A 20,259-nucleotide genomic window follows, 5' to 3' on the forward strand; every position below is an offset into this window, starting at 1 on the left:
AACAACTTAAATATCTTAAGTATTGGGCTCTATCAACCACCAACTTATTTTTCAGGCTACTCGTAATGAAGACGCACTTCTAACTCTAACCATGAACTTTCTTCTTGCCCGCCTCCCCGTTCTCCCATGCCGAGAGATCTTTCTTTCCAATATCTTTGTTTTATCTCCTGCGGCCTTCTGCTGATCTTGCTGACACCCACCTTACGCATCCCAAACCCCTCCTTCCCCAGAATTTCCCATTCACTCCCTCCCTAAGGTGACGAACTTGAGAGTGTTGTAAAAAAATACGGCCCCCAAACATTGACTGAGGCAGAGCTGAAGGCCCTTTCCACACCCTTCTTTCTCCTGCCCCCTTCACCACTCGTTATGCTGACCACACTTCTTTCTTCAGGCAATCCCCATCCCACTCTTATTCACCCCACCCACTGGGTACGTTCTCCAACTGTGGAGAAGGGCATGGTTCATCTTTACCTGCAACGGGGGTAAGTTATTAACCGGAGAGAGGCTGAAGAAGTATCTTCCAGTATCGGGGAAATGATGCCGCACTTATAATTGTCTCTCTTCTTCTCTGCTGACGTATCAATTTAAATTATTTTCTTTGCTCTTTCCACACTATATTTATTTACGATTATGGCGCGAATATTTTTTAGTGCTTAAGCTAAGAAAATCTTTTCTCTATGTCAATGATCCATTGCATAACTTTCAATACAGCGGAGAAAGGAACAAGAAAACTAAATGAGGTGAATGTACAGGTTTTTGCGTGTCATTTTTGGGAATTCACGCAAGTGAACCAATACTTAACACACGTTGAGAAATGACAAAACATCTCTTGTAGGAAAACAATCAATGTGGATAATAAGGTTTCTCTCTTTACTTCTCCGATAATGGAAGATGTTTCTCCTGTCGTTTTCCGGTTGGAACCATGCTCCTGTCGGCATAAAAGAAGAGAGAAATACTATATGAACATAGCACTTCACACCTGTATGAAGAATATGGTCCTGATAAATAAAGTCTTTCGTAGCAACGTCTGCAAAGATGATGGAGCACAGTATCCGGACGGAGAACTCAAACAGAATTTACTTCAAATATTCGCCAGAAGATATCCTATGTAATTTATGTTCGTGACTGAATCTCAATGAAAACAACTAATTGAAAAGATAGCACATTCAGCTGAAAATACGGAGTATCTCGAAATATTAACTTACGAAGGTTATTATGGAAATGGGTTAAGGCCCTCGTTTTTCTTTTTTTTTTCCTCGTCACAGAGCGATGGAGGGGGACATAAATGGCGGTTAGGCCGGCTGCCGCTGAAATTTCATGGGTGCTGGAAACAAATATCTATCTAACGCGTACTTAATAGTTGTTATTCGCTCCTAACCACAAATTTATAACATTTGATTCTTATAATTAACTAGGGATGAGTCGATTCCAAATGTCGATTCTCGATTCCACCGATTCTCGGGCGCGGAATCGGAATCGAGAATCGATCGCCTAAAGTCGTTTCCGATTCCATCGATTCCAGGAAGATAAATGTTTTGAGCATAGACTATAATTTTGGGGCATAAATGCTGCCACATACCTAAGCGGCCGCGGTGTCAGCCTTGCCCGTGCGGAGGATACGCCCGGCACGCGGGTGCTGCGACGAACATACCTAAGCGGCCTCGGAAACATGAAAATGTCGGCAAGAGCGACAAACCGACGAACCCTGAATTGGCGCGTGTTCATGAGCAACTCTTAGAGAAAAAAAATTGGAAACCTCGGGATCGGGAAGCAATGCATGCGTTTTCCGTTCTTTTATTAACCGCTGGTCACGGCAAATCAAATTATTGCGATTATGAATCACATTCGGATAATTCATCTGGATCACCAATTTTAAAGTATAATAGATCGAAATATATTTTTTTATTTTCGAATGATATTTGAAGTCTGATGATAATAAAAACGTGCAGAGAGCGAGTTTTCCTGTGAAAAAAAGTTTCTTACAAATACGCGCTGAGAGCGGGTTTTTTATGTGTGTAACTTTTTTAGACTAACACGCGTCTGCGTCAATAATAAAAAAATTAGACACATTCGCGTTTGTATAGCCCAGTTCCATCAATGCAACCCTTGAGGAAGTTGATACTTGCTTGGCATAAGCCGCCGCGGCCTCCGGGCGGACTCGACAGGTTGCGTTCGTCCGGCACCGCGCACCCGCCAGGCTGCTCTAGTATGTATGGACGCAATGAACGCTGCATTATTGTTTAGCCACCGAGGCCAAACGAGAATGTAGCCACCGCGGCTATTATTATTTTTAGGGATTATCGGATCGGATACCTCGGATCCAAATATCCGCGGATATTGCCCTTCATCGGATACATCGGATCCGAAATCGCGGAAGACATCGGATCTGGATCCGAAATTTTAATTAATAGCTTCAGTGAATACAACGCCCCATCAGGGTGGAAAGAGATCCGATTCTCTCTTTGAATGCGTCGTCTTATGCGATTCTTGTCCTACTCATGAACCGTTTTGTTTGAAAGCTCTCGCAGAGGTTGCGAGTAGAATTTCAGCCATGGCCAGGATTTTCAGCCAGAAAATAAAAAAGGAACCACGTCAAAAGTAACAACGTCGCGGATTTCAGAAAACCACTCTCGGCCGTCCATCAGCCCGTGCCTCTGTTGTTTTTTTTTCGTATCCGAAATCACATGGACCAAAAATCATTGTCTTATAAGGAAAATATCAAATCACACGAAAACAATTGACGCGTGTTTCATCCCTAACTCGTCTCACCAACTGACCTTTTTTGGCCTACCTGCTTCAATTCTCTGTTTCTAGACGACAAATGTTAGGAGAGTTACTTTCTGAGCCCGAAGATATCTTGATAGCTTTTCAGCTCTAATTGATTGCCACTCAGTTTTCTATCTACAATTCTACAATTACCCTTTCCTGATATGCAACATTGTCCAAACAGCACAATTTTCAAAGAAACAAGCGCAGCATTAATCCCTCAAACAATTAGAGATGGATCGGAAACGCCAACTACATGTATCACGTAGCGTGCCCGGCTTTGCTTTGAAGGCAACGACGTCACTGAAGCAAGATCTGACTTCTTCGTCCGACTCCCTCATTTGTAGCCTTGTTGTTTGAAATATGGAGGGAGTGTGCTCCTTCCTCTCCACCTCTCCTTTACGCACTCCTTCCCAGTGGCGTAGCCATGGGGAGGGTCCGGACCCCACCCCCCGAAATATAAAAACACAGTTATTGTCCTTCACAAAAGAAAACAAAATACTGAGAAATCAGGAATTTACCAAATTTTTCTTTAACAAATTAAGTTTTTCGATTATAAAAAGTGTTAAAATTAGTTTAAAATCCATTATTTGTGCCCGGTTTTTCAAAAATTTCCCCCCCTGGTTTTGGATCCCCCCCCCGATTGAAATTCCTGGCTACGCCACTGCTGCTTCCCCTCCACCTCTTCTTTACGCGCTTCTGCTGCCCACTCCTTCCTCATGCTGAGGGTTGAGCACCTCATCGCACGTGACGATAATGCCGTTTTAAATAATGTTAATTGTGTTGCTAATTGAGCAGTTGCAATTCAATTGAATGATACATCGAAAATAATGTATTTCATTGTGCATAAACATTTCCATTGAGATAAGGAGAACCAATGAATGCCGTGTGCGTGCACTGTGGCGTAAATTATCGCGAGGATGTGCTAAATCCACCTCACCATAGTCGATGGCAGGGGGTAGCCAGGAATTTTGTTAAGGGGGGGTCCAAAACCAGGGGGGAAAATTTTTAAACAGCAGGGTACAAAGGAGAGGGTTTCAAACTAACTTTAACACCCATCATAATAGAAAAACTTCATTTTTCAAAGATTCATTTTTTTTTCATTTTTGTAAATTCATGATTTTTAAATATTTTTTTCCCTTTTATGAAGGAAAGTAATTGTGTTTTTATATTTAGGGGGGTCCTCTAGCTACGCCACTGGTCAGTGGTTCATCCTAAGATTTTTCCTATTTTCATTTCCAAACCCAAGCGTAACAGTTTAGGCCCTGTGTATGTAAAGATGTTTTTAAAAAACAACTTGGAAGCTGATAAAATAATTTTTAATTTATAAAAATATTAAAATGTGTATGAAAATCTAAAAAGCATTCTATTGATTGTATGTACCCACAATAAACTAGAATAATGATTTTGTTTAATGGCAGGAATTAGAAAATGCATTTGGATTCGAAAATATCCAAATCGAAAGATCTGGCTCCAAAAATCCTGGATCCGTCCATCCCTAGTTATTTTATTCCATTCGATTCTTAAATTTTAATGACAGCAATGCTACAGATATATCAAAATCCCACCTGTTAGAAGGAGTAAGAATCGATGGAATCGGAATCGAGAATCGGGAATCGATTTGAAGGAATCGAAATTGGAATCGGAATCGAAAAAAAGTGGAATCGACTCATCCCTATAATAAACTTTGCAATACATTATTTGATCATTACGTTTTATAAACTGGTCGGGAATTTCTGAAGCGATCGTTGATGTTGAAGTATGAATGAGAAATGGAAATTTTATGGTGGTATAATTATTTAAAGATCTTACACAGCATAAATCGATAACAAAAAGCCTTTTCTGTGAATAATACCGAGAATAACCACCAAAAACATTTAAATAAGATCACTAAAGACAAAAAAGGGCGGAAGAAACAAAAGCGAACATTTTTTCGTGACTTATGAAAAAGGTTAGAAATTACGAAACTTTATTTTACGAAGTGCCAATTTTCTGGTCCCACTGACTTCGTAAAATCAAGAGTTTACTGTAACCGGAAATGGTGCCATCTTTTAATATATATGAGTACTACATACCTACGTCCAATTTTGTTGTTTATTCCTGATGTTTAGTTTCCTTCATGAACATACATAATAAGAATTGCTAAGATTAATAAAGCCAAGTGGGAAATGAAGAATGGTTTACTTTGGTCTACAGAGCTGAAGCTAAGCTCTACCGTTCATTTGCTTCGTCCACTTAAATTTCATGAAGATATAAGATCATAAAAATTGCTGATATACCGTATAAGCGTGTGTAAGAGGCGCACACGTGTAAGAGGCACACCCCTATTTTGAGCATTTCTATGTAGAAAAAAATTTGGCGGCATTTTTTTTTATACTATCGCGCGGTGTTGCAGACGTACGCCTGGAATTTCGACAGTTATCGAACTTTCCTCTTTCGATATTAATTGAAAGAGGAAATTTTGATAACTGCGGCGGTAATAGCGGCATAAGAGGGAGTAGAAAGAGTTCCGATCCTCTCTTCGTATACGCCGTTGCTCTACGATGCTTGTCCTATTCAGGAAGAATTTTGTTTAAATGCTCTCGCAGGAGTATTGCAATAGAATTGCAGCCGTGGAAAATTTTAAGGCAAAACACGACAGGCACATAGCATGAACCTTCCCAAGAGCTTGGACAACAATCGGGGCAATCTCAGCGCCGTAGGATAATAACCACGTCGTAGATTTAACGGAACCACACTCGGTCCTCCATCAGCCAATGCCTCTGCCATTTTTTTTCCTTTCCGAGACCCCACAGGAAAATAGGAAAACATCAAGTTACAGGGGAACAATGGAAACTTGTTTCATCCCTACCCCGTCTCACCAACTGACCTTGATCAATCTCCCAGTTTATGGAGGCCAAATGCTAGGTGAGTCATCTACTGAGCCCGTAGATATCTCGATAGCCTTCAATAATTGCATGACATGCACGAGGTTCAAAAAAAGAAAGATATCTAACGCGACGCATGTCTGACAGAATTTAAGTTTTTTAAGCTCTAATTGTTTGACACAAAGATTTATAGTTACAACAAGGCTACTAATATTCAAAATAGTCCAAACAGGACAATTTCGGAAGAAACAAGCGTACCATAAGCGCATTCAAACAAGACGAGACGGACTGGAAACTTTAGGCAACGCAAACTGCGTATATCACATTGCTGCGCCTTCGCCCCTTCGCTTTGAAGGCAGCGACGTCACATTCAAGGTCGGACGTGTTCTTCCCGTGCTCCTTCGCTCATAGCCTCGTAGCTTGAAATACGGAGGGGAGGGATCGCGCTCCGTCCCCTGGACCTCTCCTTCCGCACTCTTCACTTATAAGCATTTCTGATTTCTTCCATCCACAATTTAGTCCAACAGTGAATACACTCGTTCGAATTTTTTAAAGCGCAGGTTTTGACACCAATATAATTTTCAGTTGCAATAATCCTCATATTAGCGTCTGAAGATGATTTTTGGAAAATCAGGTCCTCAGCGTAATGGAAATTACTCGGCAAGACAGATATTGACTATTGACCAGGTATGTCATTCAAAAATACGCGTTTCTCTACGTCTGATAATCGATTACTATCTGCAGTATAAATGCTGCGGGATGCCCACTCGCGGCAGTAAATTTAGCGCGCCCTCCGGAGCGAAAAACCCCCGCGCGATCTTTTCCATGTTCACCTCTGGGGTACCGAGGTGACGGCGCGATGCTTACAAGAAAAGCAAACAGGAGCATTTTAAAAATATGTCACTAAGGGAGAAACTACCCTGCCTGCCGCTTTTTTTTGACTTAGGATTACAGATGACTGACACACTGAAAACCAAGGTCACTCAGTTCCCCTTAGACTTGCGACCGGTGAAGGGGAGGGGGGAAGATAAGAAGTTTGTGTAAGAGGCGCACCCTCATTTTCGGCTGCAATTTCTGGGAAAAAAGGTGCGCCTCTTACACGTGCTTATACGGTAATATTTAATAAAATTTACTAAGGTTCCCAAATCTTGCAAATTTGGCAAGGAAGAAGGGTCATTCCATTTCAGTTCACCCAGGCATGGCACCCACCGACTCGGATTTTAATGAAATTTTTATCACTAGCTACTATCACCTATCTTATGACCCATGTAAAATATTTCCTCTCTCTCTCTCATAGTTTGCAAGATATGAGGAGTCAAATTTTAAGATGTTTGCTCAGAAGCGGCGCTAGTGGGAGTCAAATTCCAGAGTGCAGGGCACAGGGTAAAAATTCATAACTCAGAAACCACATAATATATTTGAATGAAATTTTGACCCCTTGTCTATCCAAGTGCATAGCTTCCATAGTAATGTCTTTTATTCCCCTTGCATTGTTATGTTAGCCAAAATGATGTCAACAGTTGTTAATTAACCAATTTTTTTAGCTCAAAAACATTACTTCATATTTTCAGAATTATCACCAAAAGGCAGAGCAGTTAACTCATCCAATTTTTTTTTTGATTGAAGGTTAATATGTGCTCCAATATACTGTGAAATAAAAATGGTGGTGTTTTGACTGCCACTATGAGTATTTCAGGTTTTTCTTTTTTTTCTGCCCCCGTGAGAGGGATTTTGGACACGTACTGTAAGACAATAAGTATAAGTGTATCCATACCTTCATGAGGATATATTTGAAATATTGGTCAGTAAATCTAAGACCAAACATGTAGTCTAGTGAATGTGGCTCTTGTTCATACAATTTTTTTTGAAATAACAATACTTGGCTTGTGGCAGCTGAGGGGAAAAGAGTCCAAATGGCTCAGAAATGTGAAATGATGCTTTTTCCTGGAATTTACCCATTTTTCAAGTGTTTAGCATATGGAAAAATTGGTATCAACATACATTAGACTCTTACTGTGCAATAAGAGGATAAATGGAAATATGTACTAATTTAAATAAAATTATTTAAATAATACACTTCAATGTGTTTAAGGCATCTCCCGAACATCTCTGGAGGCTCTCTCGGGCAACTAAACGCTTAACAATACCACCAATTCCATCACATAGGGATTTTCCATATGGGTGCATAAATTTCACTTTCACATCATGTTCTTCCTCGTGTTTAGAAATCACTAATCCAAAAAACCAGTGGTCATCATAAGCACATGCAATGTTCAAGTTTGTTAAGATCTGTGAAAAAGTGATAAAATGAGTCCTGCTGAACTGGAGTTGTACAAAGTTAGCCTCACTTTCACAGAAGAAGTACGGTCTTCCAAACCCTTGGTGATGGAAGAGCTGGCGGAGCTAATGGTATTACTTATAGATATGCAGCAGGTTGTCACCAATATCCACATTCCTTGATGGCAACTGGAGTATTAAATTTCTATTTCACTGTGAGAGATAATGCTGACATTATGTGCCACATTGTTTTCTCCCCTGCCTCACATATGATTGTATTACATGACAAACTTGAGAAGGTAATACAATCCCACCTAATCAGCCTCACTTTTCAGTGTTATTCCATCTCCCCAAGGAATAAGAACGAAAGAAGACGACATTAAACAAATTTTAAAAGTAAATTTCGACTGTATAATATAAAATATTCTTGTAATTACCTCTTAATCTAATAATCTTGCGTGTTATTATTCGATATATCGATCGCTATAAAAATCGATATGGCTTTATTCCAGAAGCGCAAATGTGTACGGCTGTTGCTGTAATTAAAGGTTAATATAATTTTGTCCAATTTTTATGATGTTTAAAAACAACCCGTTGACATACTCAGGGTTGTTTTTATATTCTCCGAGTATGCTGTGACGAAAAAGAAATGACTTAGCTATACTTGTCCTCTTTCTATAAATACATATAGGATAAATCACGGGAGAAAGACGACGTTTTCATGTAATTGTCTTCGGGAAATCTATGAAACATTGTGATTTTTTATTCACATGGTTTTGTTTTTCAATGTAGCGCACATTTTCTTTATTTTAAAGGTGAAAAGAGTTCAGGAAGGCGATCCTATGAGAACTACCGATAGTAATTGTAATTGTGACGACTTTTCCACAGATTGCAATTACCCCGACTGCCATTTTTTACTTTCCTCGTTAGCACGTTTTCCTGGTTAGTACGTTCATTTTTTGTGGTCCCTTCAGAAACGTACTAAACAGGTTCCACTGTATTACCTTCGTAGTAGAAATATAATCCTAAAAACAAATAAACTTTCTCGATCTCTCCATATCCATAGTTGGTGACAAACATGAATTTGGTGTATACAGAAACCCTTGCTATAGTGATACAATCATTCCGAGTTACTGATGCCATCCAACCTCCCAAAAGTTATCCTCCTTTCATTCTATGTTATATAGATTGGTCAATCTACCTTTAAATGCAGTCAATTTCAATAGGGTGGTTTCCTATTATTTTTTTATTGCCTAAATCGAAAGATTATTACTCCTGGAGTACGTATTTCGCGCTTTTAGATTTTTAAATGACGATATCTATTTTTTGCGATTAAATGAAAAGTGAAAATTTTCAAGCGCGCAAAAACGCAACGCGTAAGTAGGAAAGTCCGTGCGACGCATTTCTGGTTCCCCCTCTCTCCTTGTGAAGTGACCTTGATCGAGGCTCTGAGCGCTGATAGGACGCAGGATGCTAGCGGATAGCTGAGTACCTTGCTGAATGGTAGCGCTTGGCTTAAAAAAGGTTTATTAATACCTTATCAAACTAAGAAAACTTTCCGACCTTAGCCAGTTTTAATAGGTGATTATTAAGACATGTTTCCCTGAGCTCTCCGCCTCATGCATGCATTGGTAACCTCAGACGATGTATAACTCCTATCCTCTCGTGTAGAAACTAGGTCCCTGTGACGTCACGCGGAGTGGAATCGCATGGGCGCCAATCTGGCCTTTTTCAAATGAGGATAAAATTTGACCCTTGCCATTCGTCTAAACCGGTATTTCAAAAACCAAATAATTTGTGTATTATGAATACACTAATGGTGGGTAACGAATCGCAATCAATGCCTATCGTTTTCTTTGATGAAGGAAACTACCCTATTGTGAACTTTCCACAATGAAATCAATTGCAATTTCAAATGGCTACAGCTTAAATACTTTAACTAAAATCCTTCAGAGAAAGTTGAAAACGCGAGCCATTTCACAGCTTTGCTCCCTTCCCCCATCACAGAGAATTCTAAAAATTGGTGCCGGTCATTTTTTGTGGGAGACCTTTCAAAACAGGCTTGCAAACAAATTCCCCAAAAATAAATTCTACGTTTCTTTTTACAACCCTTGCACTCTCGATGAAGTTCTGTGTCGTAACAAAGACAAAATAGAACCCATCCATCAATCCGGCATTTACAAAGTTAATTGTGAATCATGCAACCTGTGTTTCATTGGTCAAACAGGCAGAAGTTTTATTATCAGAATGAAAGAACATAGAAGGTGCAGGAAATTGGGATGAAACGTCACTTCTCGCCAAACATTTGGTACAGACTTTTCATTCTTGTCATTTTCAACCAGAATTTTCTCCACCCCTTCAGTAAGTCACAAGGCTTGATGTTTTGGAGCAATTTGAAACAGTACAAATTTATACAAATATTCTTATTTGATATTAGATGTTCCCATGGACATACCGCGTTAAGACGGTCAAAGGCTCCGCTCCACGGTGTCATAAAACGACCGTTTTCGCAGTAGAATCCTGGGTGTGTGGGATCGGAGAATAAAAAAGGTATGAGTCTCAGCTAGTATCGTTCTGGTAGGTCTTTTTGTATGATTCCCGGGAAAACATGTTACTTTTTCGAAGTTTGAACGCTTTTAATAGAAGCATGGTCTTCGATCGTATCCAAAGAAAACGAAATGAACTTCAATGAAACGTGCACTCACCTCAGCTAAAATACCTCCACTGTCTTCACTATAGACCATTTGAGAATCGGTGTCTTGAAGAAAAACATAAAAACGGTGAATGCTGTGCGGTAAAACCCATACAGTTTCAATAACCTTACCACGTCGCGGCTAATCCAACTCCCGACGCGCGCAGACGAACCCTGCCGCGCGCTCGATAAATCAATGTAATTTTCGGCGTCGCAAACTTATTTCCAAGATAACTGCATAAACACCTCAAGAAATCTTCAAAAAATGCTCTCATATTTGCTTTGTGTGACTTTGCCGAAAAACCATTTGAAACTCTACCGCAATGTAAAACTTTGTCGAAAAACAGTATCCGCCATTTTGTAACTGCACGGTAAGAATTTATCGATGATATTCTTTAAGATTACGGAAAATAAAGAAAAAACAACATGCCAACAGATAATGTGGTTTTGTATTCTGCAAGAATCCATCTATATCTTCACCCTCTACTTACTTTGGAAGATTTTCAGAGAAAATTGAAGACGGGCGTTTTTATGGAACGTTGCTCACGTTTAAGCCTGTGTATCTCAGAATCGGGTAGGATCTTTGTCAAAGGAAGTGCATATCCTTAAATTTCAATCAGTTTTGAGTATACCTGCGAAGTTTCAAGTTTATAACTCAAAAAGTCATTTTGTAATTTTGTCCGGCTTTTTTTGATTTCCGCCCACTGTGCGATGTCCCATGGTCAAATTTGCATCAAAATATTTGCATCAAAATTTGATGCAACTAACGCGCACCCTGTCCCACGGTCAAAATTTCATCCAACTGGCTTTTGGTCCAATCATTTGTACAAAACACCGTTTTGTCCAAATGGATAGGGCAGGTTCTAAATTTTCATCCAATTGGATGAAACCAACCATTCACAGGGCCCTTGACAAAAAATCATCGCCAAGCGCTGACACAGAGGCCACATAGGTTAAGCCGGTTTCCCACGGTCAAATTTGCATAAAAATTTTTGGACAAAAATATTGATGCAACTGGACGGGGGTGTCCCACGATGCATATCATTTGGACGAAAAGGAAAAAGACGATATTTATGTATACAAATTTGGAAGCTTATGGAAGTGAAGGATTTTGTCTTTTTTAGCAGGCGAAATTGTCTGAACAGGCCTCTTGAACATTAAAGAGGGGAAAAAAAGAAAACAGAAGGAATGCTGAACTTGGCCTTGGCTGGAAAGGGGGTATGAAAGCGTTGAAATAAGCGTGCTAAACATGATGGAGAAGGAGTTGGTCGCCGATGTTCCCATGTATTATCGATAATAATTGACAATAAGTGAGGATATTTTCATGTCCCTTATCAGCAAGGCTGAGGGCAGAATAAAACGGCAGGATACAAACGTGAGGCAGTTTATTCCTGCGGTGAAAATATTATTGATAAATGATGGACATTGTGGTTGAGAAGATGTTTTGAATAGTGCTGTAAACGTGCATTTAAATCACATTTATTCTCTCCTAATCTAGCAGTTGCTAAAATAAGGTCCTTATCCTATAATAATAGTGATAGAAACGGGCAGCTGTAGTGTTTTACAGTAATAATCGTCATTTCATATTTGTCATTTCTCCAGCTGCTCGCTCGCTCGGATTGCATGCCCGACACAAAGATAACCTGTAGAATTCGGTCTCGATACCATAAGTAAATCCTTTATTATTTCCAAAACATCCCTCCTTGTATTGCGATTCTAAAGATCGCTTCCTTCTTATTAAAGATCAACTCATTATTACGGATTTCCTAGTTGAGAGTTTCCATCGCCTATCGTGATCAATTTTTGCTCATTTTTACTTTTAAGACCACACCAGGTGATGAAATAGACGATCATGAACGTATAAATATATTTGAGTTGTGAATTCACTTTGCGGTATGGTGACATTATAAATTCAAAACTAAACCATTTAGTATTCAATACAGTACTAATGAAAAAACTCAACCGGTTTCGATATTTTCAGGTCTTTATCTAGAGGTTTACGATAACGCTAAAGACCTGAAAAGAAGGAAACCGGTTGGGTTTTTAATGCATACTGTGTGGAATACAACAAAGTTTGCAAATGAGAATTTTAATTAATAAAAATATATATTATGGACACAGAAATAAACTTGGATGAAATAAATAAATAAATAAATTGTACCAGATGATGGGTCTGTGAGCCGAAACGCATCGTACGCATTAAAATGTTGTGGAAAATTGCTACCAGCTTGTATTTAAATAAATGTGAAATCTTTTGTATATTCATTCACATGTTGTTGTTCGATAACTTTTACGTTTTATATGTCCTTTATTCCTGAAATAAGAATCTCCAAACCAACAATTCCTATTATCATAAATGTTTCTCCGCTTTTGCATCAAATTTTCACCGTGGAACTAATTCACGGGTAATATTTCCTTGCCTTATTAACTGGAGTGCAGGAGGTTTCACAAAGTGGCTCAGTAATGTCTTCCGACAAAATACCATCGGCGATATTATCTCTCAAATTTGCCAATGTTCCAGTAACGCATTGTGGAAGTCTGTAGCATTTCGTCAAAGGAATCACTCTGTCTCGCATAGTATCATTCGATATTCGGGCATATCTCCTCTCACAATTTCATCAAAATCTGTGGTGGTGGAGTGAATACTTCCACAACCCTATCTAACTGATAGCCTATTCGTTTAGTTTTGCGAATATATATATTTATAGGGCCTGGGACCCCCCTGCAATTTCCCTCTCTCTCCTGCTTGACTTTCGGACAGCAATCTTTGAAGTGCATGAGACAGTTTAAACACTTATTTACAGCTGCATGTTGTAAAACTGTTTTCAGTTGGAATGAGGAAAGCCAAGCAGAGGGAAGAATCGTGGAAGACGCAGCTCACCAGGCGAGAAAAAAAATCCCATATAGGAGCCAATTCTCTCTGTCCGATGTAAACATCGTCTTCCCTTCCTTTGATGCTAGGGAGACTATGGGAGAGTTAAGGAAGAGGGGAGGGTGGGAAGGAAAGGGGAGAAGCTAGGAACCTTGAGACCTGACTCTCTCGCCTCTAGCTCGCCACTCAAGGGCCATCTATCGGCTGTTTGAGAATTAAAACAGTCGATACGATTTCCTCCTATGCCGTGAGCCCTCTAGAATATACTTACTCTATGGTACTACTCACACATTCCTAAACTTTATATTATCCGACTGCGTATTATGGAGGATTTATTATATTTGAGGTAGTACTGTATCAGCATTTTACTCACTAAGTTATGCTGTTGTATTTATTGAATGATTGGAGAGTGGATAAAAATGATTAATTATATCTTTTTTATATTTCAGATATTTTCTCAATGCAACATTGTGCAAAGGATATTAAACGCTTGGGAGGAAAATAAAGAAGAACAGTGAGTATTTTAATTTTTGTATCAGAGTTAATAGGTGCATAGGTGATCAGCTGTGAGCAATGATATCTCTCGAGGTCAGGAGACTTTGATGGTGTTGGCTAGCCTGAACTTTGGAAAGCACATTTGTCATGGTGTCCAGAAGCATATCTGAAATTGCTGTAAAGTCACCACTAAATGAACTGTGTAACTTTTACTTAATTGGGAAGCACTTGTATAAAGTGAAGCTGAGGACTGATTTCCTCAGTTAGTCCTGTTTAAGTGTGTAAATCCTGTACGGCAATAGTTCTTCAGCGTTTTGTAAGGGCTGAAATTAAATCCTGTCAATAAGTAAAAATTAGTGTTAAGGAATTTTCTAAAATTTCCAAGTGGAAAAATCATTTTCCTTCACCAGAATTCAAACCCATGTCTTTCGCACCACAGTTCTTCAAACTCTGCAGAGGATAAAAATTCCGTGGTAGTTAAAGTGTTAGAACTCATGGTACGAAATAGGGTAGTTTCCTTCATCAAAGAAAATGAAAGGCATTGATTGCGATTCGTTACCCACTATATGTACCCTTTTTCCAAACTGAGGGCGGCTGACCTTGAGCGTGCTCGAAACCCACCCACTCCACTAGCCAGTCACAGGAGAAAGTGTGTAGGAGGCCGCAGTCTCTCTCTGAACTCCGTGCAGTGCAGATCGCTCTCCAGCTAGCAGTGTTGCCAAACCGAATCGCTCAGCGTTCGTCCGAGAATCTTCCGCCGCCCCCGAAAGTACCATTATTCCCAAGGCTTGCAACGCTGTTCGGCCGGATGGAGGGGAAAAGGGAAGGGGATGGAGGGGAACGGAGAGGTGGAAGGGGCAGCGCTTCTGATTGGCTACTTGCTATTTTCCACCCAGCCGCCGTCAGTTCGGAAAAAGGGTATAGTGTATTCATAATACAGTGGAAACCTCGATCAATCGTTTTTTAGAGGGATGGATGAAGAAAACGATGAATGCAGGAAAACGATGGATGCAGGAATGTTTGACCAGGTTGCCTATGTCCCGGGAAACTATGGATTTTAGCAAATTATGATAATCATTAAAGGATTCAAACAAGATTTTAGCTGATTACAGGAATATTATTACTTTATCGAAACAAGCAGGTCATAATGTTGATTTGACTTATATCTCTTGCAAATATCCTAAAGGAACGCGCCACCTCGCTAAAAATGTTTGCACTGCACTCGGCATTTTCACTGCTCTTATGGATTTCTGTCTGATAAAAAAATTCTTATCCATCAAATGCCATTTCAAGTACACCCATGTCTCGTATAGCGCAAGGGATGCGTTCCTTGGGGTCTTTGCGCTATACGAATTTGCGTTATACGAGCGCGTTTTAACATAGGGAAGATAGGGATGCGTTCCTGGTAGCATAGGTCTTGGGTATTGAATTTCCTCTAAAACATCTATATTCCCATAAAAAGCCTTAGAAAACATTATTTCTATAAATATTTATAGTTAAAAACATCTTTAAAGATAGTATTCACGCATTCAAAGACTTTAATTCACGTTAAAAAAAATTCTTACGTGCTTTCGAAATTCCGTCCTGTCGTGCGGGTGGGCTAACATCTGCTATCTCAGGGGATCGTAATGCGTTGCCGGCAGTTGATGATTTTTCAAACTAGTCTAAAAACAACTATTGTGTCACCCAGGCCCTTTTGTCGCTCATCGAAATGACAGGAAAATGCTACTTTAAATGCCATTTCATAGCTAGCGGAGTTTATGAATGATAAATCATTTTAATTTGAAGTCCTGCGAGTCATTAGCAGCTACGTGAAACAGTCTTTAAATGCCTTGAAACCTGACCCAGGTTTTCCTTCCCTGAAAATGAATGAACGAGAATGCATTCTTTTCCAAAAGAATATCGTCTCATCTACACTAAAAACTAGTTGAGGGGGAAAGGAGCCACTTTCAATAACAGCTTGGAGTTCATCAGAAAATGTTGTGGTGGCTGCGCTATCAACACTTGCAGATTCACCAGCTGATATCGCCGCACTGAAAATACCTGCTTGCCGTTTAAATTCTGGAACCAACCGGAGCTTTCACTTAATGTCTCGGAGCGATTACCACTCTCGTCTTTTTGTACTGATTCACCATGAACTTTCCGTATGTGTAGACCGCTTGGTTGAAATTGGTGCGGCTGAGGTCACTGATATTTTAGCTTCGTCTTTATTCAGAATAAGGCATCGTGAGTTTAAACTTCCGCGCAATATCGCTTTGACGCTCTCCATTTTCAAAGCAATTGACCTCTCTCAAGTCCTCTTCTAGGTTAATGGTTTTTCTTGATAAATTCTTGATTTTTCTATACGCATTCCTATTTTTTGCCATATTCTCTTGGTTTTTACCCTGTATGGCTCTATCTAAATCACCTTCTGCTGAACTGTATTCCTGAGACGCAGAAGGGCTATGACTGCGGGGAGGGAACGAAGCCATTGTGTTTAAGACTCTATAGCGGACCCTTTTATGTGTTGATGCTATTCATGCGCAACTCGGTCACCGCTCTGAATACCGATGACCTTGAAGGCTTTAGCGTAGACTCTCTACCTGGAAGTCAATCGCCCGGTAACCTACGACGGCAAAAATACGTCTCAAACCGTATTGCTGAAAAAAAAAACTCATTTCCACTAGCCCCACGCTTAATTAACGATCTAAATTATTTATTATCATTCTGTTAAGGAGACGAGATAAATCTTCGGTAGGCCGGCTATCTAGACCCAATGACGAGTAATACTTTTGGCAATTGCGCAGCAATGAATTTCGATTAATATATAAACAAAAAAGAAGATTTGAGGCAAGAAATAATATTAATATGCGTAAATTGATAGAAATTTCGTGTGTACTTAGCGCAAGTTCACGTTTTATCTCGAGAGCGTTTAAGATTTTTGATTAGGCTACACTGCGTTGCAATGTTTCCCCGAGGGACGAATTTGCGCTATATCGAAATTGCGCTAATCGAAATTGCGCAATACGAGACATGGGTGTACATGTATTTACGAGATCAATGTGCATGTTATGCCTAAAACAACTGCTTTCGCCGACGCAGTGATTGGTTGCGAGATGGATCAAAAAGGCCAAAAATAGTTTATTATTTGAAATGTTCCTTTCTAACAATTAAATTTTTATTATGATTGAAGCGATGTATAAAGCGTTAACAAAATTGTGTTAATCGTCAGCGGCACGCCCACCTGATCCTCGGCTTCATCCCACGTCTTGTTTTCACCAGGTATCTCGCTCTACCCCCGCCCCTGCTATCATGTGATATCAGACAACTTGTTTCTTCGGAAGGGCCATGGTCCGAAGGCGAATAAAAATAAAACTATTAAAAATGAAACCGGACTTTATTGATCCCCAACGGAAAACACTCGCTGGTTATAAGTCAACTCACCCTGGAAAGTACGGAACCACTCGTACGAGGTGAAGTTCGGCACCAATGGTATCGCATACGGGGTAAGCAGAGCTTACTGCAGAGTGTGAAGCATGACCAAATGACTGCGCCATGAAATTTTTTGTCCTATAGAGAAGGCAACTTACCCACTCATTTCTAGCAATAAGTAGGGTAGCTGAAGATGAGCAGTTGAATTCAGATTGCTGGTAGGGAGAAACAAAGTATCCTGAGAAGACATGGCTTCGTTAGCTACTCTGACAAGTGAGACTTGTAGCATAATTCGTAAATTGTAACCTGAAGCCCTGTTTTCGAAAAAAAAAATGCTGCATCAACTGCTGAGAAGCTCACAATCAGTGCGAGGATGTCAAGATTCGCCAGAAATCACCATCGTTTTATTCCAGCTATTTCCTCGCTTAAAATTCTTTAATAACGCTAGAAATACTTCGTGTTTGGTCTCATTCTTTTTTGAATTACGTGCACTTAACAAATATTTCAATCCAATACAAGTATATTACCAATTGCCGAAATTTATTGTTAGACACCTTTTGGGCTAATAGGTGATTCATAGGCTGAAAAAATTCAGTGGGCGAGAATCGGAGAGGCGTGAAACACGTTTCTATTGTTCTCATGCAACTTGATATTTTTTTCGAAGCTAAGGTCTACGTAATACGATCCCTGCGTGAGCTGGGACGTTTTTTGTTAGGGAGAAGAGGAAAGCTTCAGAGGGGTGAGGCTAGTGCTGAATGGAGGGGGATAGCGGATTTTGGGAAATGCGCTAATGTAACTATCCCACGGTACTCAGCTTCTCCCTATAGTATTTCAATCTCCTGGGGGTGTCTGTCGTTATTAGCCACAAATAACATGTTGTAAACACTTCGTCTCATTTTCGTCAAACGATGGATGCGGGAAAATGATACGACGGGACCGCGATCTTCAAACAATAAATGCGGAAAACGATACTTCGGGGAATGATTGATGCGGGAAAAAATTACATTGTCCTTATGGAACTTTATTTGGGACCAGGAGTGGCGAATGATGAATGCGGGAAAACGATCAATGTGGGAGCGATAGATCGGGGTTCCACTGTACATATACAAATTATTTGGTTTTAGAAATCCCAGTTCAGACGAATGTTAATGGTCAATTTTAACCTCAATTGAAAAAGGCCAGATTGGCACCCATGCGATGCTACTCCACATGATGTCACAGGGACCTAGATTCTATATGAGTAGATAGGAGTTTTACATCATCTGAGATTACCAATGCATGCATGAGGCACAGAGCTCATGGAAACATCTCTTAATAATCAGCCTTTAAAACTGCCTATGGTCTGAAAGTTTCCTTAGTTTGATAGGGTACTAATAATCATTATTTAAGCCAAGCAATACCTGCTAGCAGGGTACTCTACACTTCCGCCATGCTCGGCAGCAAGCAGCCTGCATTGTAGTGGTGTTCATAGCCCGGTCGCATGGGTCAGAAAAGCATGGGAACGAATGTTGCCTGAAGAAAAAAACATCTTTCCCCAGCGCAGGCCTTTTCTCTCCCCCTCCTGAAATATGACACCACTTCTCATCAGCTTGTTTACTTTCCTCAAATGGCTTGGTTTCCCCTCCCTCGGTCACTGCTTAGTCCCCCTTCCACCCAATTAGCCTTCCCACTGGCTGCAGCGACCACTTTCGAAACTAAATCTAGATGGCCATTGTGTCGAAAAATTTGAACGTTTATTCAACACCCTCAATCCTATGACTGGAAGACCGCTAGCCTTGACAACCTGCCATGCGCTGTGGACACTACGCTCCCTGCGTTTGAACCGGGTGACAGCGAGCTTTCGGCGTGACGTTACTAATTCTCGTGCATTGCGGCCCTGAAAACGAGAGAAGATTTCCGCTTATGGCAACACAGCATTACACGATTGTCGCATGCATCGACCTGGAACTTGCCAGTTTTACGTCGCAACCGGAAAGTTTGTGTGGAGTTATTTACTGTCAGTGGTGATCCAGTTCCTCCGCTTTGTGCTATCTAAGGTAATGCTGTTTGTTTGTGTCGTTAAAGCCTCAATGCCGTCGCGATATAAACTGCTACATAGTCTCATGAATACAAGGATCAAGAACTTTGCTATTTCCTTGATCCTTGTATTCGTGATATTATGGATTTCCACCAAGTTACGCCCTCTACGATTAATTATGCTACATAGTCGTTCCATTTTTCCCAGAGCAACGGTAAGAAGGGAACATGATTTGCCTCTGATTAGAGAGATCGATTCAGTTTTGGTTTCAGAGTATTACAATAGCAGAGAAAAGAAGTCATTACACTGCCGCTTTCAAAAGAAAGTTATACGGTGGAACCTCGATCTATCGTTCCCGCATTGATCGTTCGCCGTTTCTGGTCCCAAATAAAGTTCCTTATAGACAATTTAATTTTTTCCCGCATCTATCGTTCCCCGAAGTATCGTTTCTCGCATTGATCGTTTGAAGATCGCTTTTCCGACGCAGAATTTTCCCGCATCCATCGTTTGACGAAAATGAGACGAAATAAATACAATGTGTCATTTATGGCTAATAACGACAAGCACGTAGTTGGAATCCTCTCCAAGAGATGGAACTACCATTGGGAGAAGCTCAGTGCCGTGGGAAAGTAACATTAGCGCATTTCCCAAGAACCTTTATCCCCCTCCATTCACCATTCGCCTCCCCCCTTCTGACGCTTTCCTCTTCTTCAAAATAAAAACAGGTCCCAGCTCGCGCAGTGATCTTATTACGAAGACCTTAGCTTCGAAAAAAATATCAAGTTACACGAGAACAATAGAAACGTGTTTCGCGCTCCCCCCTCTTCTCACCAACTGACCTTTTTCAGCCTAACTGCTTCGA

General features: G+C 40.3%; 1 protein-coding gene across 4 annotated transcripts in view; it reads left to right on the top strand.

Moving 5' to 3' along the window:
- LOC124158452 (serine/threonine-protein phosphatase 6 regulatory subunit 3) overlaps nucleotides 1–20,259 on the top strand; it is a 153,590-nt gene that overhangs the window by 72,383 nt on the left and 60,948 nt on the right. For all 4 annotated transcript variants that reach the window (XM_046533542.1, XM_046533540.1, XM_046533539.1 and 1 more), the window contains exon 11: nucleotides 13,924–13,988. In XM_046533542.1, the coding sequence (XP_046389498.1) occupies nucleotides 13,924–13,988 (65 nt within the window). The remainder of the gene's footprint in view (nucleotides 1–13,923; nucleotides 13,989–20,259) is intronic.

Source organism: Ischnura elegans, chromosome 5 (genome assembly GCF_921293095.1).
Source record: "Ischnura elegans chromosome 5, ioIscEleg1.1, whole genome shotgun sequence".
In the NCBI taxonomy this organism is placed as follows: Eukaryota; Metazoa; Arthropoda; class Insecta; order Odonata; family Coenagrionidae; genus Ischnura; species Ischnura elegans.